This window comes from Mytilus californianus, unplaced genomic scaffold, assembly GCF_021869535.1.
Source record: "Mytilus californianus isolate M0D057914Y unplaced genomic scaffold, xbMytCali1.0.p SCAF_10, whole genome shotgun sequence".
Lineage (NCBI taxonomy): Eukaryota > Metazoa > Mollusca > Bivalvia > Mytilida > Mytilidae > Mytilus > Mytilus californianus.
In genome coordinates this window covers 67,101,807-67,124,763 of record NW_026262582.1, presented here as the reverse complement: position 1 = coordinate 67,124,763, position 22,957 = coordinate 67,101,807, and the positions used below count along the sequence as shown (strand labels likewise).

At 31.9% G+C, this 22,957-nt stretch overlaps 2 protein-coding genes across 3 annotated transcripts in view; both read right to left on the bottom strand.

Moving 5' to 3' along the window:
* Nucleotides 1–22,957, bottom strand: part of LOC127718978 (caspase-3-like) — an 88,406-nt gene that overhangs the window by 41,559 nt on the left and 23,890 nt on the right. The gene's annotated exons all lie outside the window — the stretch shown is intronic.
* Nucleotides 15,582–16,742, bottom strand: LOC127719144 (uncharacterized). The gene has a single exon (XM_052225167.1). The coding sequence runs from the start codon at nucleotides 16,740–16,742 to the stop codon at nucleotides 15,582–15,584; it is 1,161 nt and encodes a 386-aa protein (XP_052081127.1).

The window sequence follows — 22,957 nt, the reverse complement described above, 5'->3', positions numbered from 1 at the left end:
AAAGTTTGATGCCTCTCAGATCAGAAGCATCTTCAAATGTCTTAATAAGGCAAGAAACAATGACAAGGGGGGAAAAGTAATGTTTTTTTTTTTTTGGAGATACCAGTAGAAAATCGACTGTCACATTTCCTTTCAGAATGGGAGAAAATAACAGAAGACAAGTGAGATTTCAACATAATAAGGGAGGAATACAAATTGGAATTTTAATGAATAAATAAACCCGATAAACCTGTTTCGCACAAACAATTTCAAGTTGGATTATTCAAGTGATAAAGTGATGAAGAAAGAGATTGGGAAGATTAAAGGACATTCGAACATGTCCATTGTTACAATTGGAATGTATGACGCAGTTATCTTTCTAATTTGCTCCTTCTTTCTTTTATTTTTATCATTAAAAATTCTAAATTCTGGAGATTCATTTTTGTACTAAGATGTATTTTAAGTTGGGTTTATTCTTTAGCCCATATAACTTCTAATTTTTCTTCGGATATTGGTGTGTGATTGTTTTTTGATAGCTTATCTTCTATTATTCTAAGTTGCTTTGATGTTTATACTGAAAATAATTCATACAATGTTAGAGCAACCCGTCTATGACTCGTATTCGAAACGTATTCAGCTGAATACTTTCAGACACTAATTCATGCTAGTTATTATTCAAATGTTCTACACTTGACATATATTAATCGGCTAGCTACATTGACAAAAAGACAGCGTAAATAAGAAGGGATTATGGCTATGCTTTTGTTAGAACTTTTGTGTGTTTGTATCATTCTGATGAGTTAAGCCTTTTTAACTGATTTATGTTGTGTTGTTACACATGTGTTGTAGATTAAAAGAGTGAGGTTAGGCGCCGCAAGCATGTTTAACCCCGCCACATTCTGTATATACCTGTCTGATATCATGATCCTATAATTCTGTGATTCTTTTTTTTTTTTCTTTTTTTTTTTTTTGTTTTGCTGTATATCATTTTTTTCCGTTTTGGGCATGAATCAGAACGTTCGTTTTCTCGATTGAATTGGTTCATATTCTATAATTTCGAACACTTTTATAGCTTTCTATGCGGTATGGGTTTTGCATATTGTTGAATGCCGTATTTAGACCTAAGGTCTACGTCATTGTGTCTCTCTCGTAGAGATTGTTTCTCATTGGCAATCACATAGACATCATGGAGAGTAGGTGATGTATAAAGACGATGATTATGGCTGCGTCTATGTCCAAGAGTAGAGTTGGAAATGTTCATCACATTCACTGAGCTACAGGAAGGACTAGATACCATACCTTTATCATCGATTTTGTAATTGCTACCAATGGGTGTCGCAGTTCCGCATTTTTGAATCCGGTATAGTTTTCCTTTTTGTCTAGATAGAAGTTGCAAGAAGTCATATGGTATATTTTTCCGATGATGCGAACTTTCATAGAAAGGATAGAATGATCAGGCTTCAAACTCATAACTCGAAGATAAACTGACAACACAATGGCAAAAAAGAACAAGAGTCAAACGTTAACAACCTTATTCATAACACGACATAGAAACAAAAACTTCGCAACACGAACGCTACTAAAAACCGAGGATGACCTTAGGTGCTCTAGAAAGGTTAGCAGATCCTGCATCCGTCGTCTTTCTCATGTAAGTACAAAGCCGGGGACAAATCTAATTCAAAAGGTCACATATTGGGAAAGCAGGACTGGATTGTGGTTACACAGAATGGATGTGGCCGGGTACGTGTACATCCCATCAACAAAAAGAAACTAAGTACAGATCTTAGAGTAATCGCAATTACAGACAGCTAGTTCAAACCCAATAACAACTAATAATAGAAATCATGCATCTAAGACTTAACTATCAATCAGTACACATCCAACATCCAATGGATTTAGTGTAAAGATGTCATAAACAGTCAGAGAAAACCATGACCGTGTGCAATGCCAAGATACAGGTAACGAAAGTCGGAAAGAAGGGGACAACAGTAGTTAGTCCCAGGTTTTTGTCGAATAGACAGTATTGACAAGAGCATCCTATAATCATATTTGCCAACATATCTTTATCTGTTTTGACCTTGTTTGATAAGAGGTTACTATCTCATTAATTAAATGATAAAAAAGCGACAAAGATAGAATGTTACATTAAATAATTACCAGAATTGTAAATGCTAAATAAAGGCAACCGTAGTATACCGCTATTCGAAATTCATAAATCGATTGAGAAAAAAACAATTCCGGGTTACAAACTAAAACTGAGGGAAACACATCAAATATAAGAGGAGAACAACGACACAACAGAAACTCAACACTAAAATGCAACACACATAGAAACGAACTATAATATAACAATGACCATTTTCCTGACTTGGTACAGAACATTTTAAGAAAAAAAAGGTGGGTTGAACCTGGTTTTGTGGCTAGCCAAACCTCGCACTTTTATGGCAATGTTAAATATAACACTAAAATTACACCATTACATGACATAAATACAGTACAACATTACGGACAGAGAATTACGAAAATAAACAATACAATATCCATGTAGTACATTTGGACAACGAAACTAATACTGATCATCCATGCTTGTATTTTTTTTAAAACAAAATGGTTAAATGGATGCCTTTTAATCACACAATGTTGTGAAAAATCTAAAATCTGACATACACCAATTTGTTCTCCCCTTATTGATCTTTTCAAATTTTGTTTACGGCAACAGTTGAAGTCATTTACAAATCTGTTTCTGTAGTAACTTAATGTGAAAATTTTCAAAGAAATAACAAAACAAGTCACATATATCGTAACTAAATGTAAAATAGAAAGACGTGGTATGATTGTCGATAAGATAACAATTTGATAAAGCCTAAATGACGCAGAGGTATGCAGCTATATAGGTCACGTATACGTACGACCTTCAACAACAATGGTGGTAATGATCAATTTCCTCGTTGATACGTTGAATAAGAATATCCTGTTCATTCTCTGTAACAGCCTGGTTTTATCTTGGTGATTTGTTACACTGTCTATTTGGAAAATCCGACGAAAATAGATACCACTGTTTGTAGTTGGACTATGCCACTACTAAAGGATGCGATCTCATCTGTTTTGCTGCTTAAAAAGGGTATTGCGATTTTCAGACTATAACACTTCTCAAGGAGACAGTTCACATAAGGTTTATAAAGAAAAGGTTACAGTATCCCTCTTTACCTTGCTCCTTATTTGATATCAAATAGTTCATTATTAACGGTTTTCCATTTTACCGTTGATGTTACAATGTGTTAGTTCAGAATAGAAGTATGTTATTACTGACTAAAATCAACAATTGCGGATACTAGTACTAGTACATGAAGAATTTGTCTAGCATTAACATGATAAATGTACGGTCCGCTATGTCAAAAGTGTTTTTGTTATCTAATGAAATTAGAAATATTCTTGGTTTCATCTTTTGCTTTATAAATGATGAATGCGGTCATTAGGATGAACAATCCCTCTTTATAGCCAACATGCAGAGTAGATTTTTGAAGTTAATACAAAGAGATGGTACTTTTGAATATAATGGGTTAATCGGTAATGTCTCTGTAACCACCAATATTTGATAGATCTTTTCCATTGTTTAGAACTAGAGTGAGAATATCAGACTTTAAAGATTTAAGATTTCCATGGACTTTTCGTCAAAAAAGAATTTTCTCAAATAGACTTGATAAGAAGATTGTAACAGAAAAAGCGGTATCTTTAATATTTGGAGAGGTAGTTCCAACTGCATCAGCTGCTTTCTTAAGGATAAATCTGTTTTCGCTGCGGAGACTTCGTAATATGCTTTAACCTAGAGTGAGAATTGTTGGGTTTTTTTTCCTAATCAAATTGCTAAAAAGGTAATGGCGCATGTCTCAGAGATCTTGCAAGTCATTTTCGTGCTGTGCTGAGAACCTAGTTTCATCTTATGTCTTATACAAACTTCCGGTATTATTTGTTTGCACAGAACAACTTTGATTTTTCAGTAGAACTGGACTGTGGTTATTTGAAACCAGTGAAATACTATTTGCCCTACTTTGTCTAATTTATCTATGACTTATTTATAAATCAGAATTTACCATTATTTCTCTTTTAAAAAAATGAGTTCTTGTGTATATAGTTGCCTAAGCATTTATCGACGTAAATTCTTCAAGCAATGAGTGTGTCTGTTTTATGTGCATGAAGAGAGTCAGTCTTGCTACTTTACCTTTAAATAACCATTTTGTTTCTTTTGCAATTTTCAGTAGATTAACAACTTCCTTAGAACATTTTCTTTTGAGTCTAAATACATGAAATATTTGTAAACGTTGATCAGAACAGCAACAGACCAATCCGGTATCATTTGTTTGCAAAGAACAACTTTGAAATTAAAGTAAAACTTGACTGTGGTTATTTGTAATAGATGAGCTTGGTAAAGATGGAATTCGGAAAGTTTTCTACATCTGTATTGCATGTTTTGGTCACAGTTAATGAACAATCGGCTTCCTTTTGCTATTCACCTGATTATCTTTCTTAAGAATCATCATAATGGTTGCTGAATCAGGGACATGACATGACATTTTTTTTTTTATTTTGAAATATCATGGATTCTATAGGTTTTTTTTTTTGTGGTGATGGCTATTGATTGTTGGTTGCGTATGTAGGATAGGGACAGAAATTTTGACTTGAACGAAGGCACCTACACACCCCTCAAAGACTTGTAATAATGGTTTTCAATGTGCGGAGAGCATGGCATCTCTCAACAAGACAGACATTGGATTTAACGTCCCCATTCTGACCAGACGTGGCTGCGTACTTGTACATCCAGCACAGCAAAATGGACGCCCCACTTTAGTAAGGGTTGTGCTGCCTGACGATGGAACACCTGTAGTGACCACATTTCTATTACCCAGTCACCTTTTTTGCGTTGAGCTGTCAAGTATATAGTAATACAATTCTCGTGTTGATCATTCTTTTCTTTGTTGTGTTTTGAATAATGTAGTTGTCTGTTTGTTTTTCTTCTTGTTTGTTTGTTTGTTTTTGTTTTGTTTTTTGTTTCTATTGTTGTGGATTCCTTTGCCAAGGAATAAAAACTATAACGAGAATCTAATGTTCTGATGTTTATAACCAGTAGTTAAAACAATTCTGAAATAGCAATATAACATGTATAAATAAATAGCTATTTCATGTAACATAAGTATGTACTTTTACGAAATATCGCAGATTATATAATACAGAAAATAATATAAAATAATACGATTTAACTGTTATATATAATGTATCAAGTAAAATGTACAGCAGTACAACAATGTACAAAGTTTACAGTCGTTGAACTTGACATCGGTGCCATGTGTACTTTTCCAATTGGTTTGACCTTAAATGTTTTTTTTATCTTTATTCAATCATTAAATATTTATATACAATAGATATATTACATATTACACAAAAATATTCACAAAACAATGGTAAAAAGTGTAATGACATATATCACCAACACAATAATCAAAGATTAAATGCATTGACACCTTCAGTCTCAGGCTCAAGAATATTAAACTTTAAAAAGTGTTTCCCAAAAACATTTTCATATATTTTTTACCAAACAAATATTCATACAGGTAAGTTATGTTATGTTTTAAAGTGTACTTAAACCAAACATAAATACTTCAACATACGCTACCATATTAATTTTGCAGGATCAACATTATCAAATAAATGTGACAACTTTTGTTGCAGAAACTAATGAAATTTTACTCGTTCAGAACATAATAAAAATAAATTAGTGCTATTTTCTACTTCCTTTTCACATATATCACATACATTGTAATTAATAAGCTTCACAGTCATAAGTTAAGAATTAGTGAAAATACAATGATGTGCTAGATTGAAATCTAGATCCATTGATATAGATGGTTTCCAGTAAAAATTGACATTTTTCCACACTTAACAAAGATCATTCTTATCAATCTCAAAAACCTCCGTCCACTTTTTATAGCAAACAGGATGCTGACATAGTTTACTAGTAAGTAATGAATACAATTCTTTTGTAGACCACATAGAAAAATCTGACAATTTGTTCTAAAAAATAACATTAATATTTCTAGAGCGAGAAACATTTCTTCTATGAACATTTTTATGAACAATTTCAGTCAATTTTTTAGACAATATTACTTTAAAATATTACATCTTTTTACAATATTGTTATTATCACAATGATTAGTTACATTTTGTATCATCTAAACTATAGCCATTTCTGGTAAAAAAAAATCCGTAACTTCATAACATATATCTTTTACCTGAACAATTCCAGCATTTATAAAATCATACCATTTTACAGTTTTTCCATCATACAACACATTTGGATACAAAATAAAGGTTGATCGTATATATTTTCAGTGCTAAGATCAAGTTCAATATCATATCTTATGAGATCAAAACCTTTAAAAATTTCTTTATAAAAATTAGGAATACATTTCAAGTGGTCTCGTAAAGACATGAATAATATTTCTTCTGATAAGTTCATATTGAAAAATTTTGAAATAAAGTATTTAAATATAGACTTCCATAGCACTTTATTATTCTTGTCTAAAAACCTGGCCAAAAATTTTAATCTAAATCTAAAAATATTTACTCAATGGAAATAATTTTTACATTGGCCTTTATGATGGAGATGAAAAGGTTTTTCAAGCTTGTCTTTCAAAAACTAGAGTTTACTGTCGCAAATATACGTTTCCATATCTCGGCCACGCGTTGCTAGCTAAATTTTAATTGCGACAGTAAAATCTACGCTTAACGTAGGCCAAGCTTAAATTACCGTAGAGTTATTTTTTAACTCAATCGATAGATTGGAAGGAGAAATAAAATATACAACAAACTGTAAAGATATGTAAATTTAATATAATTTTAAACACGGCACATGTGGTAGATATGCATGGAACAAACAACAAGTATAAGGCAATTATTGGTCACAACAGTATGTTACCTGTGCTTAAAATATAAGTTATTGTGAGAAATTCTATGTTTGCGGTCGATGTTCATTTATGTCCTTTCCGAATGTTAGATATAGTAATTTAGTAAGTCAATAGATAAAAAAATACATTTATGCTAAGAATATTGAAATGCATTTTTTTAGTAATCAAGGTGCCAAACATTTACAATGGGTTACCGAATACTCAAACATAAAATTGTGTCAAACATAAATATAATAATAACATTTTCAATCGGTTTAACAATAAAAAAAAAGTTGTTGTATAATTTCTAAATTTGCTTATATATCCGCTGGAACCACCGGAAACTCTAATCTACCATTTACGATTATCAAACATGTTATTGTTTTTATTAGAGACTGCGATGTTTTTAACATTTACTCCTATTACAAAAGTCGTAAAAATAATATTTGCAAATCTTTATCGTGTTTTGTTGTTTGAAGTTAGTATGTGAAATTCATTAAATAATTTAGGACTTCTATAAAATTTGTATCCATGAAATTTTAATATGAAAAGCGTCATGATCCGACTTTATTAAGTCAAAAATATGAATTCCTACGAATGTAAAATACACCCTTAATTGTTGATGATTGTTCAAACCTGAGGGTAAGTTTATTGCATTTTATCTTAATTATAATTTACATAGATTGTTTTCACAGATTTAATTATGAGTGAACTCGGCTTTTCACTTTTTAACGATCGTTATTTAGTTTGGAATGAGTCAGTGGAGTAAACGCACCGATAAGCTCATTTGCAATTATTAAAGACCACTACTTTTGAAAAATTTACCGACCTACAAATGTTGTTTTATGTGAAAATGATATATGTAATTTTTTTATCTTGCTTGTTTGCTTATGAATATACGTGCAATTTAATTGATTAATATCTAAGTATTTTTCGTAATATACGAAAAATATAAAAATGTTTAAAGAAACTGGGCTTAAGAAATATTTACAACCCCAACAAACAAAGAAATTATTATTATAAATCCTTACCCTGATTGGTTGATTATGAAAATATGTGCATATCATTACATGTGTTGTAGAAGTCCTTAGTTATTAAGAAACAATAGCTGCAACTCATTCAGTGAAGGTCGACCTTAGATGCATTCGGTACAAATATGAATCCGAAAATGCGCTTTTGACGCATGCGATTTATATTGAGTTATTTTTATCTTTTTATAGCACTTGTCGATATCGCTGCTGGTGGAATATCTGTCCGCGTCGGTACCAGTAATAAGGACAAGAATTATAACATAAATTTCATAAATTTTCCGTTTATTGATTGATATATTTTAAAGAAAGTAAGGTAACAACTCACTTAGCTAACTTGACCCCAGGTGAATTTGATTATTATTTTGATGTCCTTTTTTGGTCATAAGGTTTTTCAACTGTTTAGGTTCTTATAAATCCTTGGCTTTCAAAATATTTTACTTTGGTCGTAAAGATGAAATATTAAAATTAATATGATACATGAATGTTTAAAAAATATATGTAATGATATGCACATATTTTCACAATCAACCATTTATTCTTGCATTTATTTGTAATGTATTCCTGTCATGTAATGTTGTCATTTTAGCATTAAGCGCGAGGTTTGGCTAGCCATAAAACCTGGTTCAACCCACCATTTTGTTTCCAAAAATGTCCTGTGCAAAGTCAGGAATATGGCAGTTGTTATCAAATAGTTCGTTTCTATGTATGTTGCATTGGCGTTTGTTTTTGTTGCACTTCAGTGTTTCTGTTGTTCCGTTGTTTTCTTCTTATAATAGATTTGTTTCCCTCGGATTTAGTTTTTAACCCTGATTTATGACTTTTGAACAGCGGTATACTACTGTTGCCATTGGAATATAAAGTACTAAGTGTTGGCCCCATTGCCGGCAATGCTAATTTTAGCAATTTTTTCTTCATAAACATGATAAATGGCGTTTTTTAACTATTTATCAACAAAGAATTTAATTTGAGTGACGCTGTGCCGAAAACCAAAATAAAAATTCGGACCAGTTCAATATAAAATGAATACAACTATTTGAAACGGACTATAGTTTGCAAAATCAGATAAATGTGCACACTTTAGCTTCTTTTCATAAAATACAGCTTCTGGTGGTTTATATTAGCTATACAAGTAGTCCGGGTATTGTTTTGAATGATGTGAAAACGTTCCGCTTATGAAAATTACCCTTAGAGCAATTTTTACCAAAAAGGGGGAGGGTTAAATCCGAAGATTTCTGTTTCACGTGATGTGTCGAGATCTAACAAGTACCGCCAATAGTTAGGCCTACATCTGTCTAACAAGCCTGTCACTCAAATTTTGGATAAAAACAGAAAAGACACTCCAAGGCGACTGTAATTCTGTACCTACCCGTATTTTGAATTCAAATAAGAAACAGACTATAGCATGAAAACGAAGCTATTCACACATATCACATCACTAGTAAAGCGTTTTTGATGTCGAATTCTTTCTTTGAACACCATTTTTGACATATTCTGAAACCATTTTAGAATATAAAGTACTAAATGTTGGCCCTATTGCCGGCAATGCTAATTTTAGCAATTATCTCCATAAATGGCGTTTTTTAAAAACTATTTATGGAAAAACTGCTCTTGTCTAATTTGAGCTCGATATCTATTTGTGATTTTACCGCACTTTAAATATATGGTCCCATGGCTTTTCTTGGTGAATTTTCGGGGTTTTTTTTCGATAACTTACGATTTCGCAAAACATTTTCCCTAATTTTGATCAAAATAAAAAAACATTTCCGGCCCTTGATCATATACATTTGAGGACAAATTTGCGTTGCATGAAACTTTATTCATAATGCTTTCCAGGAGAAAAATATATAAATGATATAACAACCAATCACAGATAGCCAGCTATTTTCATCTCTATGGCATGTTCCCTTCACGAATGGCTGTGCCCATGTAACTTTATTGAGTACATTGTTACCTATATTCATGTTAGTTTGTGTTATATATGAAATGTTAAGATTTATAAGAAATGATTTTAGAGATCGTTGCTAACGAAATATTTCCTACCATTAAAAATTCTGCCAAACTTGCGAACCGTTACATTGATCGGTTTATTCTTCGATTCTTCGATTTCATGCATTTTATTTATTATTATATTGACAGTTGTTCTTTGATATAAACTATGAAAATTTGCATAATATTGTTGAAATGTCAAGAGGCTATGGTTTGTTAAAGAAATACGTTCTTGGCAAATACAATGAAATGTAGAAATTTTCCCTGAATATGTCTCTTTTAAAATCTGTCCACGTACATGTATCCTTGCCTTTTATATATAAATTACATATACTAGCTTTGGTCTTATTATCTTACGAACTTGAGTCGTTAAATATAAAAGAGAGGCGAAAGATACCACAGGGACATTCAAACTCATAAGTCAAAAATAGACTAACAACGCCATGGTTAAAAAAGAAAAAGTAAACAGAAAAATGATAGTACACAAAACACAACTGAAGACTGAGCAACACGTACCTCACAAAAAACTGGGGTGATCACAGGTGCTCCGGAAGCGTTAAATAATTGAGATAAATTTCCCTTTCATTTTAAGACACTGGACATTAAACCCCGCCTTTAATCGCCAAATCGACACATTATGAAAAGGAATGAAAAAGGAAATTATAAGATATTACGACACGCTTCACTTAATTTGCCAATAAAACGATGTGAAATTTTTTTGGAAAGTCTCTACAAGTAGTTATCTTAGGCTAACTTGCTCGAAGAAAACATAATTTTATAATTTGTTTGAATTTTTATAAACGGATAATGCAGGAAAAATTGGTATACATCATAATTATTATCGGTATTAACACCGGAAACTGACAGTTTACTAGTAGTTATATCGACAAAGGTCAATAACAAAAATAAACAGATAAATCAACAGATAAAGCATTTGACATAAAAACGCAAAACATTTTTTTGAAACTATAAAGAACAGATTGTAACATGTTTTAGATTTAACAATTTTGATAACAATAGGCTCACTGCCAATAGATATGTTCTACATGTTACAGATTACGATTTCCTAGAAAAACTGAGTTTTTCAGTTCGTTTGAATTGATATCGATCCGTCAGACATTTGACAAAAAGTATAAATCTTGATACAAGACAAAAACAGAAAAATAGGAACATATGTAGCTACTCGCATCAATCGTGTTGCATGTCTTTGTTTGAACTATGATTGTTTAGAAACACGCTTTGTATTTTGTTCTTTTCTGCTATATATTATTGGTTTACTTTTGGATATCAAGTACTTCTTTTCACTTTTCCGTCATCAAAAACCTCATGTTATTGCTGTCTCGAAATAAAAAGTAAAATAATTTAAAAAATCACCTTTTTATCTTGTATCATTCCAATATCTGGTGAGTGTCGTAGTGTCTATTGTCATACGTGAAACTGGAAACAGAAGCATTAAAAAATGTATTTTTGTTATTTTGCAACTTTTATATAATATGATTTCAACGGATATCACGAACAGTAAAGTCAAGAATATATCTATTTGTTACTGGGATTCTTAGAAGTTGAAATAATGAAGCAAAAGCATTACAGAACTGTTTTTATGCATCACAAATAGAAAACATGCATCAGAGCATCAAACAATGTATAAATTTATTATAGAATAAAATTCCTTGAAATTTCATGAATGATCTTTGCGTATTTATATCATGACAAAACATGACGTCAAACGATTGACAACTCTCAGGCTGAAGGTAATTCCGTTACTTTTACATTTCCAATTTGGATAATATATCATTAGAATTGAGTTTTTGAGGTAGGTGTTCTTTCATATCGATTGCATTGCATTAATCAGAAATTTATGGATTCCCGCCAAAGAATATGGCGGCTCACTACTTAGACCGATATGTCAACTGTGTATTTGATCGTAAATAGATACCTATAGAAAACATATGTAAATCTGGGCAATAGTCAGATGTTATTACTTTTTTTCGACTACAAATTAATTAAAAGTACCAATACAAATAGTATGGACAATTTCAGAATGTGCTACACAAGCATGCCTTAGTCTGAATTCTTGTGCATCTTATTTCAGAGGAAATATGAATAAAACGATTCATCAATGTACAAAAGTGAAATGAAAACAACCACTATGCACTGTTCAATGTAACTTTTCTTGAAAGCAATGAAATTCGAAATTCAAATAAGTTGTCAAATACAAATACTATGTTAATATATAAGTTCTTGAATTTAATCAAAATTAAATTTTCAATTCTGAAAAAATACTGAGCTCCCCAGATTTTTGCAGCAACAAACGACAACATCTGAATCATTGGCTACTGAATGGGGACAGGCACATACAAAATGGGACAGGTGTGTAATAGTACTACCACATAATAATCAGTCGGAAAGGGCTTAACTAATCAGATCGAGACTAGGCAGAAAACGTCTAGCAAAAATACAAACCTTACGTGGCAGGATATCTAACCATCCCAACAACAACAAAGACACTAAGTACAAAAACTTACAGCTAGTTCAAAGCCAATAACAACTTATAAACAAATAAAGGCAACAGTATTATACCGCTGTTCGAAAGTCCTAAATCGATTGAGACAAAAACAAATCCGGGTTACAAACTAAAACCGAAGGAAACACAACAAAACATCCATCTAAGATTGAAACATTTTTCAGTACATATAGTTTGCCATGCGGTTTTGGTTTTGTACATTGCTGAAGGTCGTAATTTTCCATTTTGTTTTCTTATTGTGAAACGACCAAAACATAAATATGCCGAACGCTTATTAGCATAGTCAATGCAAAAAGGGATGTTTTTCGGCAGTAATTTGGGATGAATGAAAAAAAAAGCATGTTATATTATTTCCTAAAAGGAAATGTTTAAGTTAAACGTTTCCCGTGCCTTAATTCGTCATAATACGTGCACGTTGTTTTCTATTGCAGATTAAAAAATTAATATGAACTATATATTTTTAGCATATTTTGCAATAATTATTGTTTCTTAATACCAAACCCATTATTGACCCATTGACCTACCAATAAGGTTAACTCTAATGGAACTAGATGATATCGGAATGATACCAAACGAGACGTGATTTAACGGTATTCTACATCATCTACGTCATAACACGTGCATTTTTTTTTTAATTGCAGATTTTAAAAACCTCGGTATGAACTATATATTTTTGACATATTTTGCAATAATTATTGTTTCTTAATACCAAACCCATTATCGACCCATTGACCTACCAATAAGATTAACTCAAATGGAACTAGATGATATCGGAGTGATACCAAACGAGACGTGATTTAACGGTATTTTACATCATCTACGTCATAACACGTGCACGTTTTTTTTTAATTGCAGATTTTAAAAAGCTTGGTATGAACTAATTGTTTTTGGCATATTTTGTAATAATTGTTGTTCTTTGGTTTTTATATTGTAATTTGATCAATAGTGTCTATTACATGATTGTTACATTTTTACTGAGTATGTATTCGCATGTCGGTTGATGCAGGTATAGCAGTTGACACATAACCTGTCGAAGCACCCGGTCTCGTTCCTTTTGTTTCAAACGATATCCACAGTTTGTGTTTGTAATCTTGATTTTTTTATATTCAGTTTATGCAATTGAAACATCGGTAAACCCTTTTGCCTTTATTATTCTAATGTTTTGTTTATATATATAACAAATCATATTATTTCCTGTAGTTTTTGGCATATTTTAAATCTTTTTTTAATTTTAACATTCGATATAAAAATGAGAATGGTAATGGGGAATGTGTCAAAGAGATAACAACCCGACCATAGAGCAGACAACAGTCGAAGGCCACTAATGGGTCTTCATGCAGCGAGAAACTCCCGCACCCGGAGGCGTCCTTCAGCTGGCCCCTAAACAAATATGTATACTAGTTCAGTGCTTATTACTGATTACTGCTTCCCAATGTGTTTTTATCAAATACTTGTAGATGTAATTGCTTTGTCTTAAAAAAAAGATAATATTTCTATAAAACTTACGGTCAGCCTGTCTATCATCTATCCCTTGATATTCTGTTTGGATATATAATCTTGAAAACCCTTAAAAAATCAATTATAAAATACTGACACATCGCTTTGATTAACAAATTAGGGATGATGAGCGCAGACTTTCAGAAGTTTCTATCAGACAAACCAACAATTTCAATGAAGAAAACAAACTTTGCATATTAAAAAGAAATTAGGACAAAAAGACTTGTTCATAGAACATGTAGAACAAAATCATTACTTTCAAGGTGTCATGTGAATGTTTTTATTTGAAAGAGTTTTGGTAACAATTTCCGAATTAAAACTAATTATATAATGTAATACATACACGGCTAAGACACTATGTCACACACAAGAATACGTTTTTATTTTTCCATCGGAAAACGGCTCTCTTTTTGCTGAGTTGGCACAGTTTAATACACCTCAAACTTACTCCTCCGAACAAAAAAAGAATTAGTGCACCCTACTCTTCGATCTCTACTTGGCTTTCTCAATCGTCATCATTTGGTAATTTAAAAAGCTGTCTATTTTTCAAACATCTCTGACCGCCAAAATCTTTTTTTTTTTAATCAAATTCCGAAACTTCTGGATTAATAGTAATTACTGGGGATATTAAGACAACATAAACAAAGGAAGTTCAATTTTGTGACCATAAACTTGTTATTATCATGACAGTTTAACAAACAACATTGATGTTTTTCAGACTTTATGGTAGATAGTATTCTACTTCCTGTATTGTTATTCAACCCTTGTTGCGTAACACAGCTATCTCTTGTTAAAACATAAAATAAGATAATTACACTTTTCTTCTCCTTCAAAACCTGTTACATATGCGGTATTCTCCGTAGAGGGAATAACCTTTCCTTACAAAGAATTCAGATTGAAGCAGTATGGCTCAATTTACTAGAATTATAGTAATGTCCAAAAAGAACTAACTCTTCACTAGTTTCGTGTGCTCGTCTGGATTTCCTTTGAGGAATGTCAAAACCCAAACTTTTGAAACCAAGTAATAAAAGTAGTCAAATCAATCGTTCAATGGACCAATCAATGGGACTCGCTCATAGGGAGGTACAAGATATTGTGATGACATTATCAAACGAAACGTGTCACCTGATTTGACGGTAGCATGAACGGTATGAAATATTGCAATTTGAGAAAGTCAAAATAGTTTAGTTACACTTATTTTGATGTCCAAAAATGTTAAATCGATTTTACTTTCTAAACTGTGAGACTAAGCGCACATAAAGGAGGTTAATCAAGCCAACAAAATGTTTTACAATTATTGTTTCAGTTTTCATACCCCATATTACTTGATGTCTGATGATTGATTAAAAGTCATGTTTGATGGAAATCAACTAAATATCTACTTGTTGATCAGAAACATATCGTTTCAAATAAATGTGATGCAGTTCTACATTTAAAGCCTAAGTGTTCTGCATGGTTGTTGGCAAGAACTTACACATAACAACTAAAAAAGGCACAAGAAGCTAAAAAATCATTTGTTAAACCTTGTTGCTGTTTCATTGACGTATGTTCTAATCTTTGATAACTATACGTTAAATCATTTTGACAATTTTGATTAAGATCAGGTCGATTTTTTTTTAAATGTATTCAATAAAATAGAATCTGACTATAGTTGTCAAAGGCATATACTATACCCAGTGTACAAAGGTAGTGAATAATTTTAATCTTACTATTTGTTTGCTGTTCTTTCGGCTTAATTTCAATCATTGTTTTCAGTTCAACGACATAAAAGTCTCTACTATTCATCATCACTCCTACTTTAATAATTCTCTGGATACCAGTATCCATTATTTTACAAGATGCTTTATATTTTCCATTTTCCATATGAGTAAATGACAATTCTCCTACGGATGCCAGAGGTGCGTCCGCCGTTTCAAATAGTACACAAGTAATTATCATTTCATCTAATACCTGTGCATCATAGTAATCAAAAAGTTCAATTATAATGTCAAAATCTTTTTCTGTCTCAATTGCTGTTGGAAATGTGACTTTTGTTTTAGGGCCAAATGCAAACGACGAAAATATATTTCCAAATGTATCAACAAATCGTTGCAATTTAGTTCCTAAATTTGCTTTGGAAAATAAAACAGGATTGCAGTCGCGTGGTTCGGTATCAAAGTTAGTGTTTAGTAAATGGTTTAATCGGTCTGAGATGGTTTTTGAAAGAAGGAGAAATGCTGATTGATTTTTGGTAGCAACAGTTTGATCAAGAAATCTACACGCGTCCCTGATGGTTTCAATGAAATTGATAACTTCTGTATCTTGCTTCTTTAAAAGAGTGATTTTGTTCTTTGTCAGCTTATCAGTATTCTCTATTAAGAGATCTCTTCGACGCTCCAGTATTTTTACTGCTATTTTAAATATTGCTTGAATTTCTTTCTTTGTAGTATCCGCGTTTGCTGCAAGCCTATCTAATTGTTCATTGATTCTTTTTGAAAGCCCAACCAATTCTCTCTCCGTCTTGAGTATTTTGTCTTTTTTCTCTATCATGTGTTTAACTTTTTCAGTATAGACTTCTTCAATATCCCTTGTGATATGCTTCTTGTTATCTGTTGGCATATGGCTTGTAAGACAACAAGAATAACATATAGGTTTTTGACATTGAGGACCAGCGCAAAACAAAGTGAGTGGATTTTTCTGATGGTTTGACAATGAACACATTCCAGCATGTCTAAATTCAGAAACATGTTCCATCGATAATTCAAAATCATCTAGGGCAAAAACTTCGTGGCCACTGAATGTCTTCATTGTTTTATGTGCTGCTAGACATGTTTTACATATGAATCTGAAACAATCTTTACAACGTGAAAAGGCTTTTTCATTTTCGCATTCATCACATTGTATTTCGGATTTGTGGTCACCAGCCCGGACAAAATTTAAAAGATCCCTTCGTGTGTTATCTTTTGAAAACGAATCAACGCTTACATTTTGGACAAAGAAGTCAAATTTGCAAAGTGGGCACGTGTATTTTGATTGTTCAATCAATTTTTTCAAACACGTGTAACAGTATGAATGAAGACATGGCAATACACGAGGATACCGATTGGTGTCATTGAAAAGCTCATTACAAATTGGACATTCCAAGAATTGTTTTTTTAACTCCTCAATATTTACAACAGCAGACATCGCCTACAGAAAGAGAATAAGCATGATAAGTATATATAATGTAAATTCAGAAGGTTTGTATCAATTTGAAAAAGACTTGTATTGCACGAATGATAAAAAAACAAGATATTAAGTTTTGATATCATTAATGGAATGTAACATTTCTCCTGAAATTGCAATAGCTAATTTCTCATTTTTGTGAACTGTTCAGTATCGCAGCAATAAATACACACAATTAAGTTTCAATAGATTCAATGACTGACTTGACTTGCGAACTATTATCAACATTATACAATGCAAATTTGTATTCAAACGTTCTCGATCACACAGATACTACAAATGTAAAAGATATCATGCAATCCTTTTTGATTTTTAGTCTTGTTCACAATTTAATATTAAGATAACACTATTTGAAAGTATGTCAACATTACAGGAAACAAACATGACAATAATACAGTAAATTTTATCAAAATAAAAATCAAACAACTCATTGACTTCTGTTGATATTATACAATTACATGTATTGACTTTTGTTAAGTTTGATACAATGATTAATCAACCCCAGTAAACCTACGTAATTAACGTTGCCTTGGAAAATCTTTAATCAGGTACACAGACGGTGTTTCGAATCTTATATTAACCTCTCGGTATTTTTGCCGCGGTGAATATATATTTTATCAAAGAGGATTTCTTATGCTGTTAGCCAAAGAGAAAACAGAACAATTATAGTCATATAATAATAATCATAATGAGACAATTTCACACTGATATTATCTTTGAATATTATTCTTCAAAAACTAATGTGATTCTAAACACCGGACCTACCTCTATGACAAAGTATGTTGTATTCCTTTCAGAGAAAATCGTGTTTTGTTTGTTAATCATTTAACCAAAATTGCTTTTAAAGGAATTAGGTATTGAAATGCTTTTGGAAATCCGTCATTTCTCCCTCGACGTTAAACAAAGAGAAAACAAATTGACAATCACGGATCTGTTTTCTGTTCCTTCTGAATTTTAACCAATGAAGATAAAGTGAGTATTTATTAACTATTCTTAATAAAAACAAGTTACATAAGTTTTTTACAAGCAATGTTATATTGCAATGTATACCAAATGCTCCATCATGAAACTCCTTTTCTAAATTAATAACATGTTGTTTTATCTGCAATCAAAAACTAGGCTTTATGCTAACTCTGGAACATTCTACTTGTAGGAGGTGTGAATCGGACGTGAATATTTACTAAGTTTAAATATTATGTTAGCGTACATAATATCATTCTATGTGTCTTTCCTCGTGTAAGAGTATGAAGAATTTGACTCTGTACTCATAGCACTTGAATTACTATTGTTTAACAAAAGACTATTTTGAACAAACAAGTAACATTTTTGTTTTAATAAAAAAAAACGAAGGCCAACTTACAATCAAATATCTTGTTTTAGGAAGAGGCAACTCATACTTTTTAAAACAACTATTCAAACAAGAAAATCTCACTCTGACTTCATCAAAATGTTTGATTTTTCGATTGTAAACATATATGAACGTTTATGTTACGTGCTTTAAATATTCAAGTGAAATCAAGTGTGCTCTTCTTCCTGCTTCTTCTCTTATATTCGTACGCGATAGACTTCTCTTTCGATTTAACAGAAAATTAGGGAATACTACATATATATCTCTACATCATTCACAAAAGATGACATTTTAGGAAAAAAAAAACAATAATTGCGTCTGTTCCTCCTTTGCTTTCATCAACAAGTTGAACGAAAAAAAATCTCTCGTTTAAACAAAGAATCAGAAACTTTACAAAAAATCTTGTAAAAACGATAACAAAATTTAATAGTTAGATGTTCAAATTAAAACAAAGAATTCTTGCCATTTTGATCGACAACAAATTTGTTGATTCTAATCGATTAATATTTCAATGTGCAAACGTTATTCTAATGGTAAAGTATTGGGCTTACGTGCTTATCGAAGAGTTTTGTTATCCACATAAAGAAGTATTCCTTAATTAGTTTCAAAATCAAACAAAAATCTCCAAAAATGTTGAATATTACATTGAAATATAGTAAATGTTTCCGGTAACTAAATAACCCACATTACAGTAAGTGTGTAATCTCATATCTCCAAGTCAACTTAAGATTATATATCCTATCAAAATATCAATGTCTTCTTCTTCATATTGTGATATTTTTCATACTTCCAACACTGTATCTCAATAATATACACTTCCCAGGTGAAATACTAATTAAGTAAAATATATCAATTGAAAGATATACAAAATGGATACAACACGATGAAACATCAAGGGTTCAAATTGCATGTCTGAACTCACATGCATCAGGAACGGCCAAAGCTAAAACCAAAAAAGCTGGATGCACATATAGCATTTTCCAAATATTGCATTAATAAATGAACGCAATAATTTCTGAATGTCAAATCAATAATGCAGTTATACATACTTACCATCGCCATTTCTTTCAAAACAAGAAATTACTAAATTGTTGGTTTCGTACAATTTAATATTCCGTACAGAAAAATGGGGTCGTTTTATTGCGCACAAATAAGATTCTTATGATATGTTAAATATGTGAATTTAACTGATAAAGAAGATATGTGTGTAACAAAAATGGGTCTTAATTTTGAAGTTCAGTTCTACCTTACTTATAATTTGTGAATATTTTATCAGTTTGAATGTAAAATTTCTTTAGCTCCAGAACATTTAAGGAAGACATTGTGAAATCGTTTTGCAAAGGACTGATATAGAAATATGTTTTATTTTTTATATCAGTCAGGTTGAAGTACTATTTACATGAGCGAATTCCTGTGCAAAATTGAAGCACACACTGTAACCTCTCTAATATAGACAACAACTTCCATGAAAAACATCGTACGAAAATTTAGACATACAGCGACAAAAGTTTTAATCATTTAACAATATAGGATTCACTGATTGATTGATTGATTTGTGTTTAACGCTATTTTCAGCACTATTATGCTATTTTGTAGCGGTCAGTTTTATTGGTTGCGGAAGCCGGAGTGCCCTTGGAGAGCCACCGACCTTCGGTAGGAAATCTGACAATCCTAGTCGATTAAGATTGACGTCGAGCACACCTATCGCTTGCGGAATTCGAACTCACAACATCAGTGTTGACATATAGATATATATCGACGACAAGTTTTTAAAATTACTTTATAATATAGGATAGCATAAACAAATGTATATGTGTACAACAGAAAACACATCATTTGTTATCTATCCCAAAGCAAACACATATGGAAAACAATTGTTAACGGAGCAACGCCTGGTAGAGCATCAGTTAAATGTAAAAGTGCAGTTGTGTTATGTATGTTTCAATTTAGATAGACGGGGCTGAGGGTTTTGCTACTTTTAAGAAAATTTGAAAAAAGATTTAAATTTAACAACTGCAATTATCATAACTGTCATATATTTGCGGCCCCCAAGGGTTACTGGGGTGTAGAAGTATGGTCACCATTGGTCTTCCTCCGACCGGCAGTAAAACCCGTGCTAAAGTGGGGCGTCCGTTTGGCTGTGCGGGATGTACAAATTTGCAGCCACGTCCGGTCAGAATGGGGACGTTAAATCCGATGCCTCGTGTGAAGAGAGTGCCACGCTCTTTGCACGTTAAAAATCCTTGGAACAACTCTTTGAGGGGTCCGTAGGTGACCTGTTGCAAGGCTAAATTTATGTTCCTATCCAATATATCCTGATTTCCCGTGGCAGTCTAAATTTCTCCGACCTTAATCCCGGACGCCTCTATTACAGAACCTACCTATTGTATTTATTGTTAATTTGTTCTCGTCCTTAATATGCATGAAATATTTGCCACTGGACGTTAAGCAACCAACAATAAAGTAATCATATATTTGCGTTTGAGAGACAACGATCAGCCTTTATGTTGGTTTTGGTAAGAGCGAGTAAAGTTTGATAAATTTCGTTTGAAAATTTTAAGAATAAAGTTTAGCAATGTACAGGAATCAGAAGAAAAAAAAACATATCTACGGTAAATAGAGGGCACAGAAATTCCTCATCGGAATACACATTCTTGGCGATAAACTTGTTTCTTTAGAAAGAACAATGACATTTTATACACCTAATGTTACGATAATATTTTGTTTTGCAATTTAAGACATTTATCCGGGGATTAAATGTCTTAGACAATTATTTGTTTTCACTTTCTTATGCGAACATGACTAATAGGTAAATTGGATTAAATAAAAGACACAACCAAACGGATATCCTCGAGTATTCATTCAGAACGGGAGCAAGACGGTTGACCATATTCATTTACTCTTACAAAACCGTGAGTTAGGCAATTTGTAAATGTATTTGTTTAAGAAATAAAAACAACGTGAAAACTTTTTTATAAAAAAATCTGAGGAGATGTTACAATGTTTGAAAAGATACATAGGAAACATTATAATGAATATTTTCAGTCTGTTAATAGTTTCCTTTTACGGTCAATCAGGTCATTGCATACAGATATCATATTTTTGAGTGTATAATTAGACTGCAATTGTAAAATATAGGTGGATTTGTGCATATTGCAATGGTTTTGACCTGAAAAATATTGACAGGGTTTTATGTTTATAAATACTGGATTTCTGATTAAAGAATATTTACTTAGAATGCATTATGTCTTCCTGTTAGATTATTAATGGAAATGTTATAAAGCTCTGTGCATTGACATATAAAGAAGAAAAAGGGATGCATAGTTTTTCTTAATAGCTAGTTTTCCTCATTTGATTAACCAAAATATGGACATATCTTTAGGAATTGTATACTGGATAAGTACTAATAATAAGGAGGATCTTAGGGTTTGACCTTGATGCAGGTGTGTTTAGCAAAATTTTGTCTCTTAAATGTAATTTGAAACATGATTTCACGAGTTGTGATCAGCATATTCCCACTCGTAATTCAAAGTATCGGTAACAAGAAAGCCGGCATCTGACAGATCTTCATACGTTTCAATTTATCGTTATCAATCTTGCCAGATATCAAGTCGTTCTGTTATGCAGTACTTCAGAAAAGTGTGAAGATAAATTGTAATTTCATTCACTGCATTAAAAACTTCAAAGAATCAGAAAACAGGATTAAGTGTCTGACAGATCCGGAAAAGAGAGGGGAAGGATAAAAACAAACTGAAACGCCAGCGCAAAAACAAATTGAAAAAAACCTAACCGACAAACAACAGTACATATTAAAACAACATAGTAAACTAAAGACTGCGCAACACGCACCCCACCAAAAACGTGGGGTTGTCTCAGGTGCTACGGAAGGGTAAGCAGATACTGCTCAGTTGAAATCCGGTGATAAGTTGAATTCGGTAGGTCAAATTCGAAGAAAAGGGTACGGGGACGGGAAAGTACTCATGTTTTTAAACTCATCATTGTCAAGATGCTGATGAAATATGAAGTCGTTCTGCTCAAAAGTATCCAAACAAGTGTTAAGAAAATATTTGATAGACGAACGAACTAGGTGAATGAATATAGCTCACACTCCTAGAGACATGTAAATTAAATTTGAAGTATTTTCACCGTTAATTAGACTTAAAAAGGTCGTTTTTTTTTTCAATCGAGAACTTTGAGTACAGGAACTATGGATTACACATTTCAACCGAACAAACGTTGGAATTATACATAGATTTTATACTTTACGTTTATCCTGCCTTTCCTAGAATATCTAAGCGAATAGTTTTGTCAATTTTGTTCATTGAATTGTGATACTATAATGCAATTCAACATGATGCTATTTTGTACACAAGAAAACCTCGAACAATTTCGAAACGGCTATGTATTATGTATATATGACGAATACAGCTATGATTTTCGATGTTAAAGT

Bases quoted from the DNA above. Each gene is read 5' to 3' on its own strand.
- LOC127719144 (XM_052225167.1), bottom strand. From the start codon at position 16,742: ATGAAGACATTCAGTGGCCACGAAGTTTTTGCCCTAGATGATTTTGAA.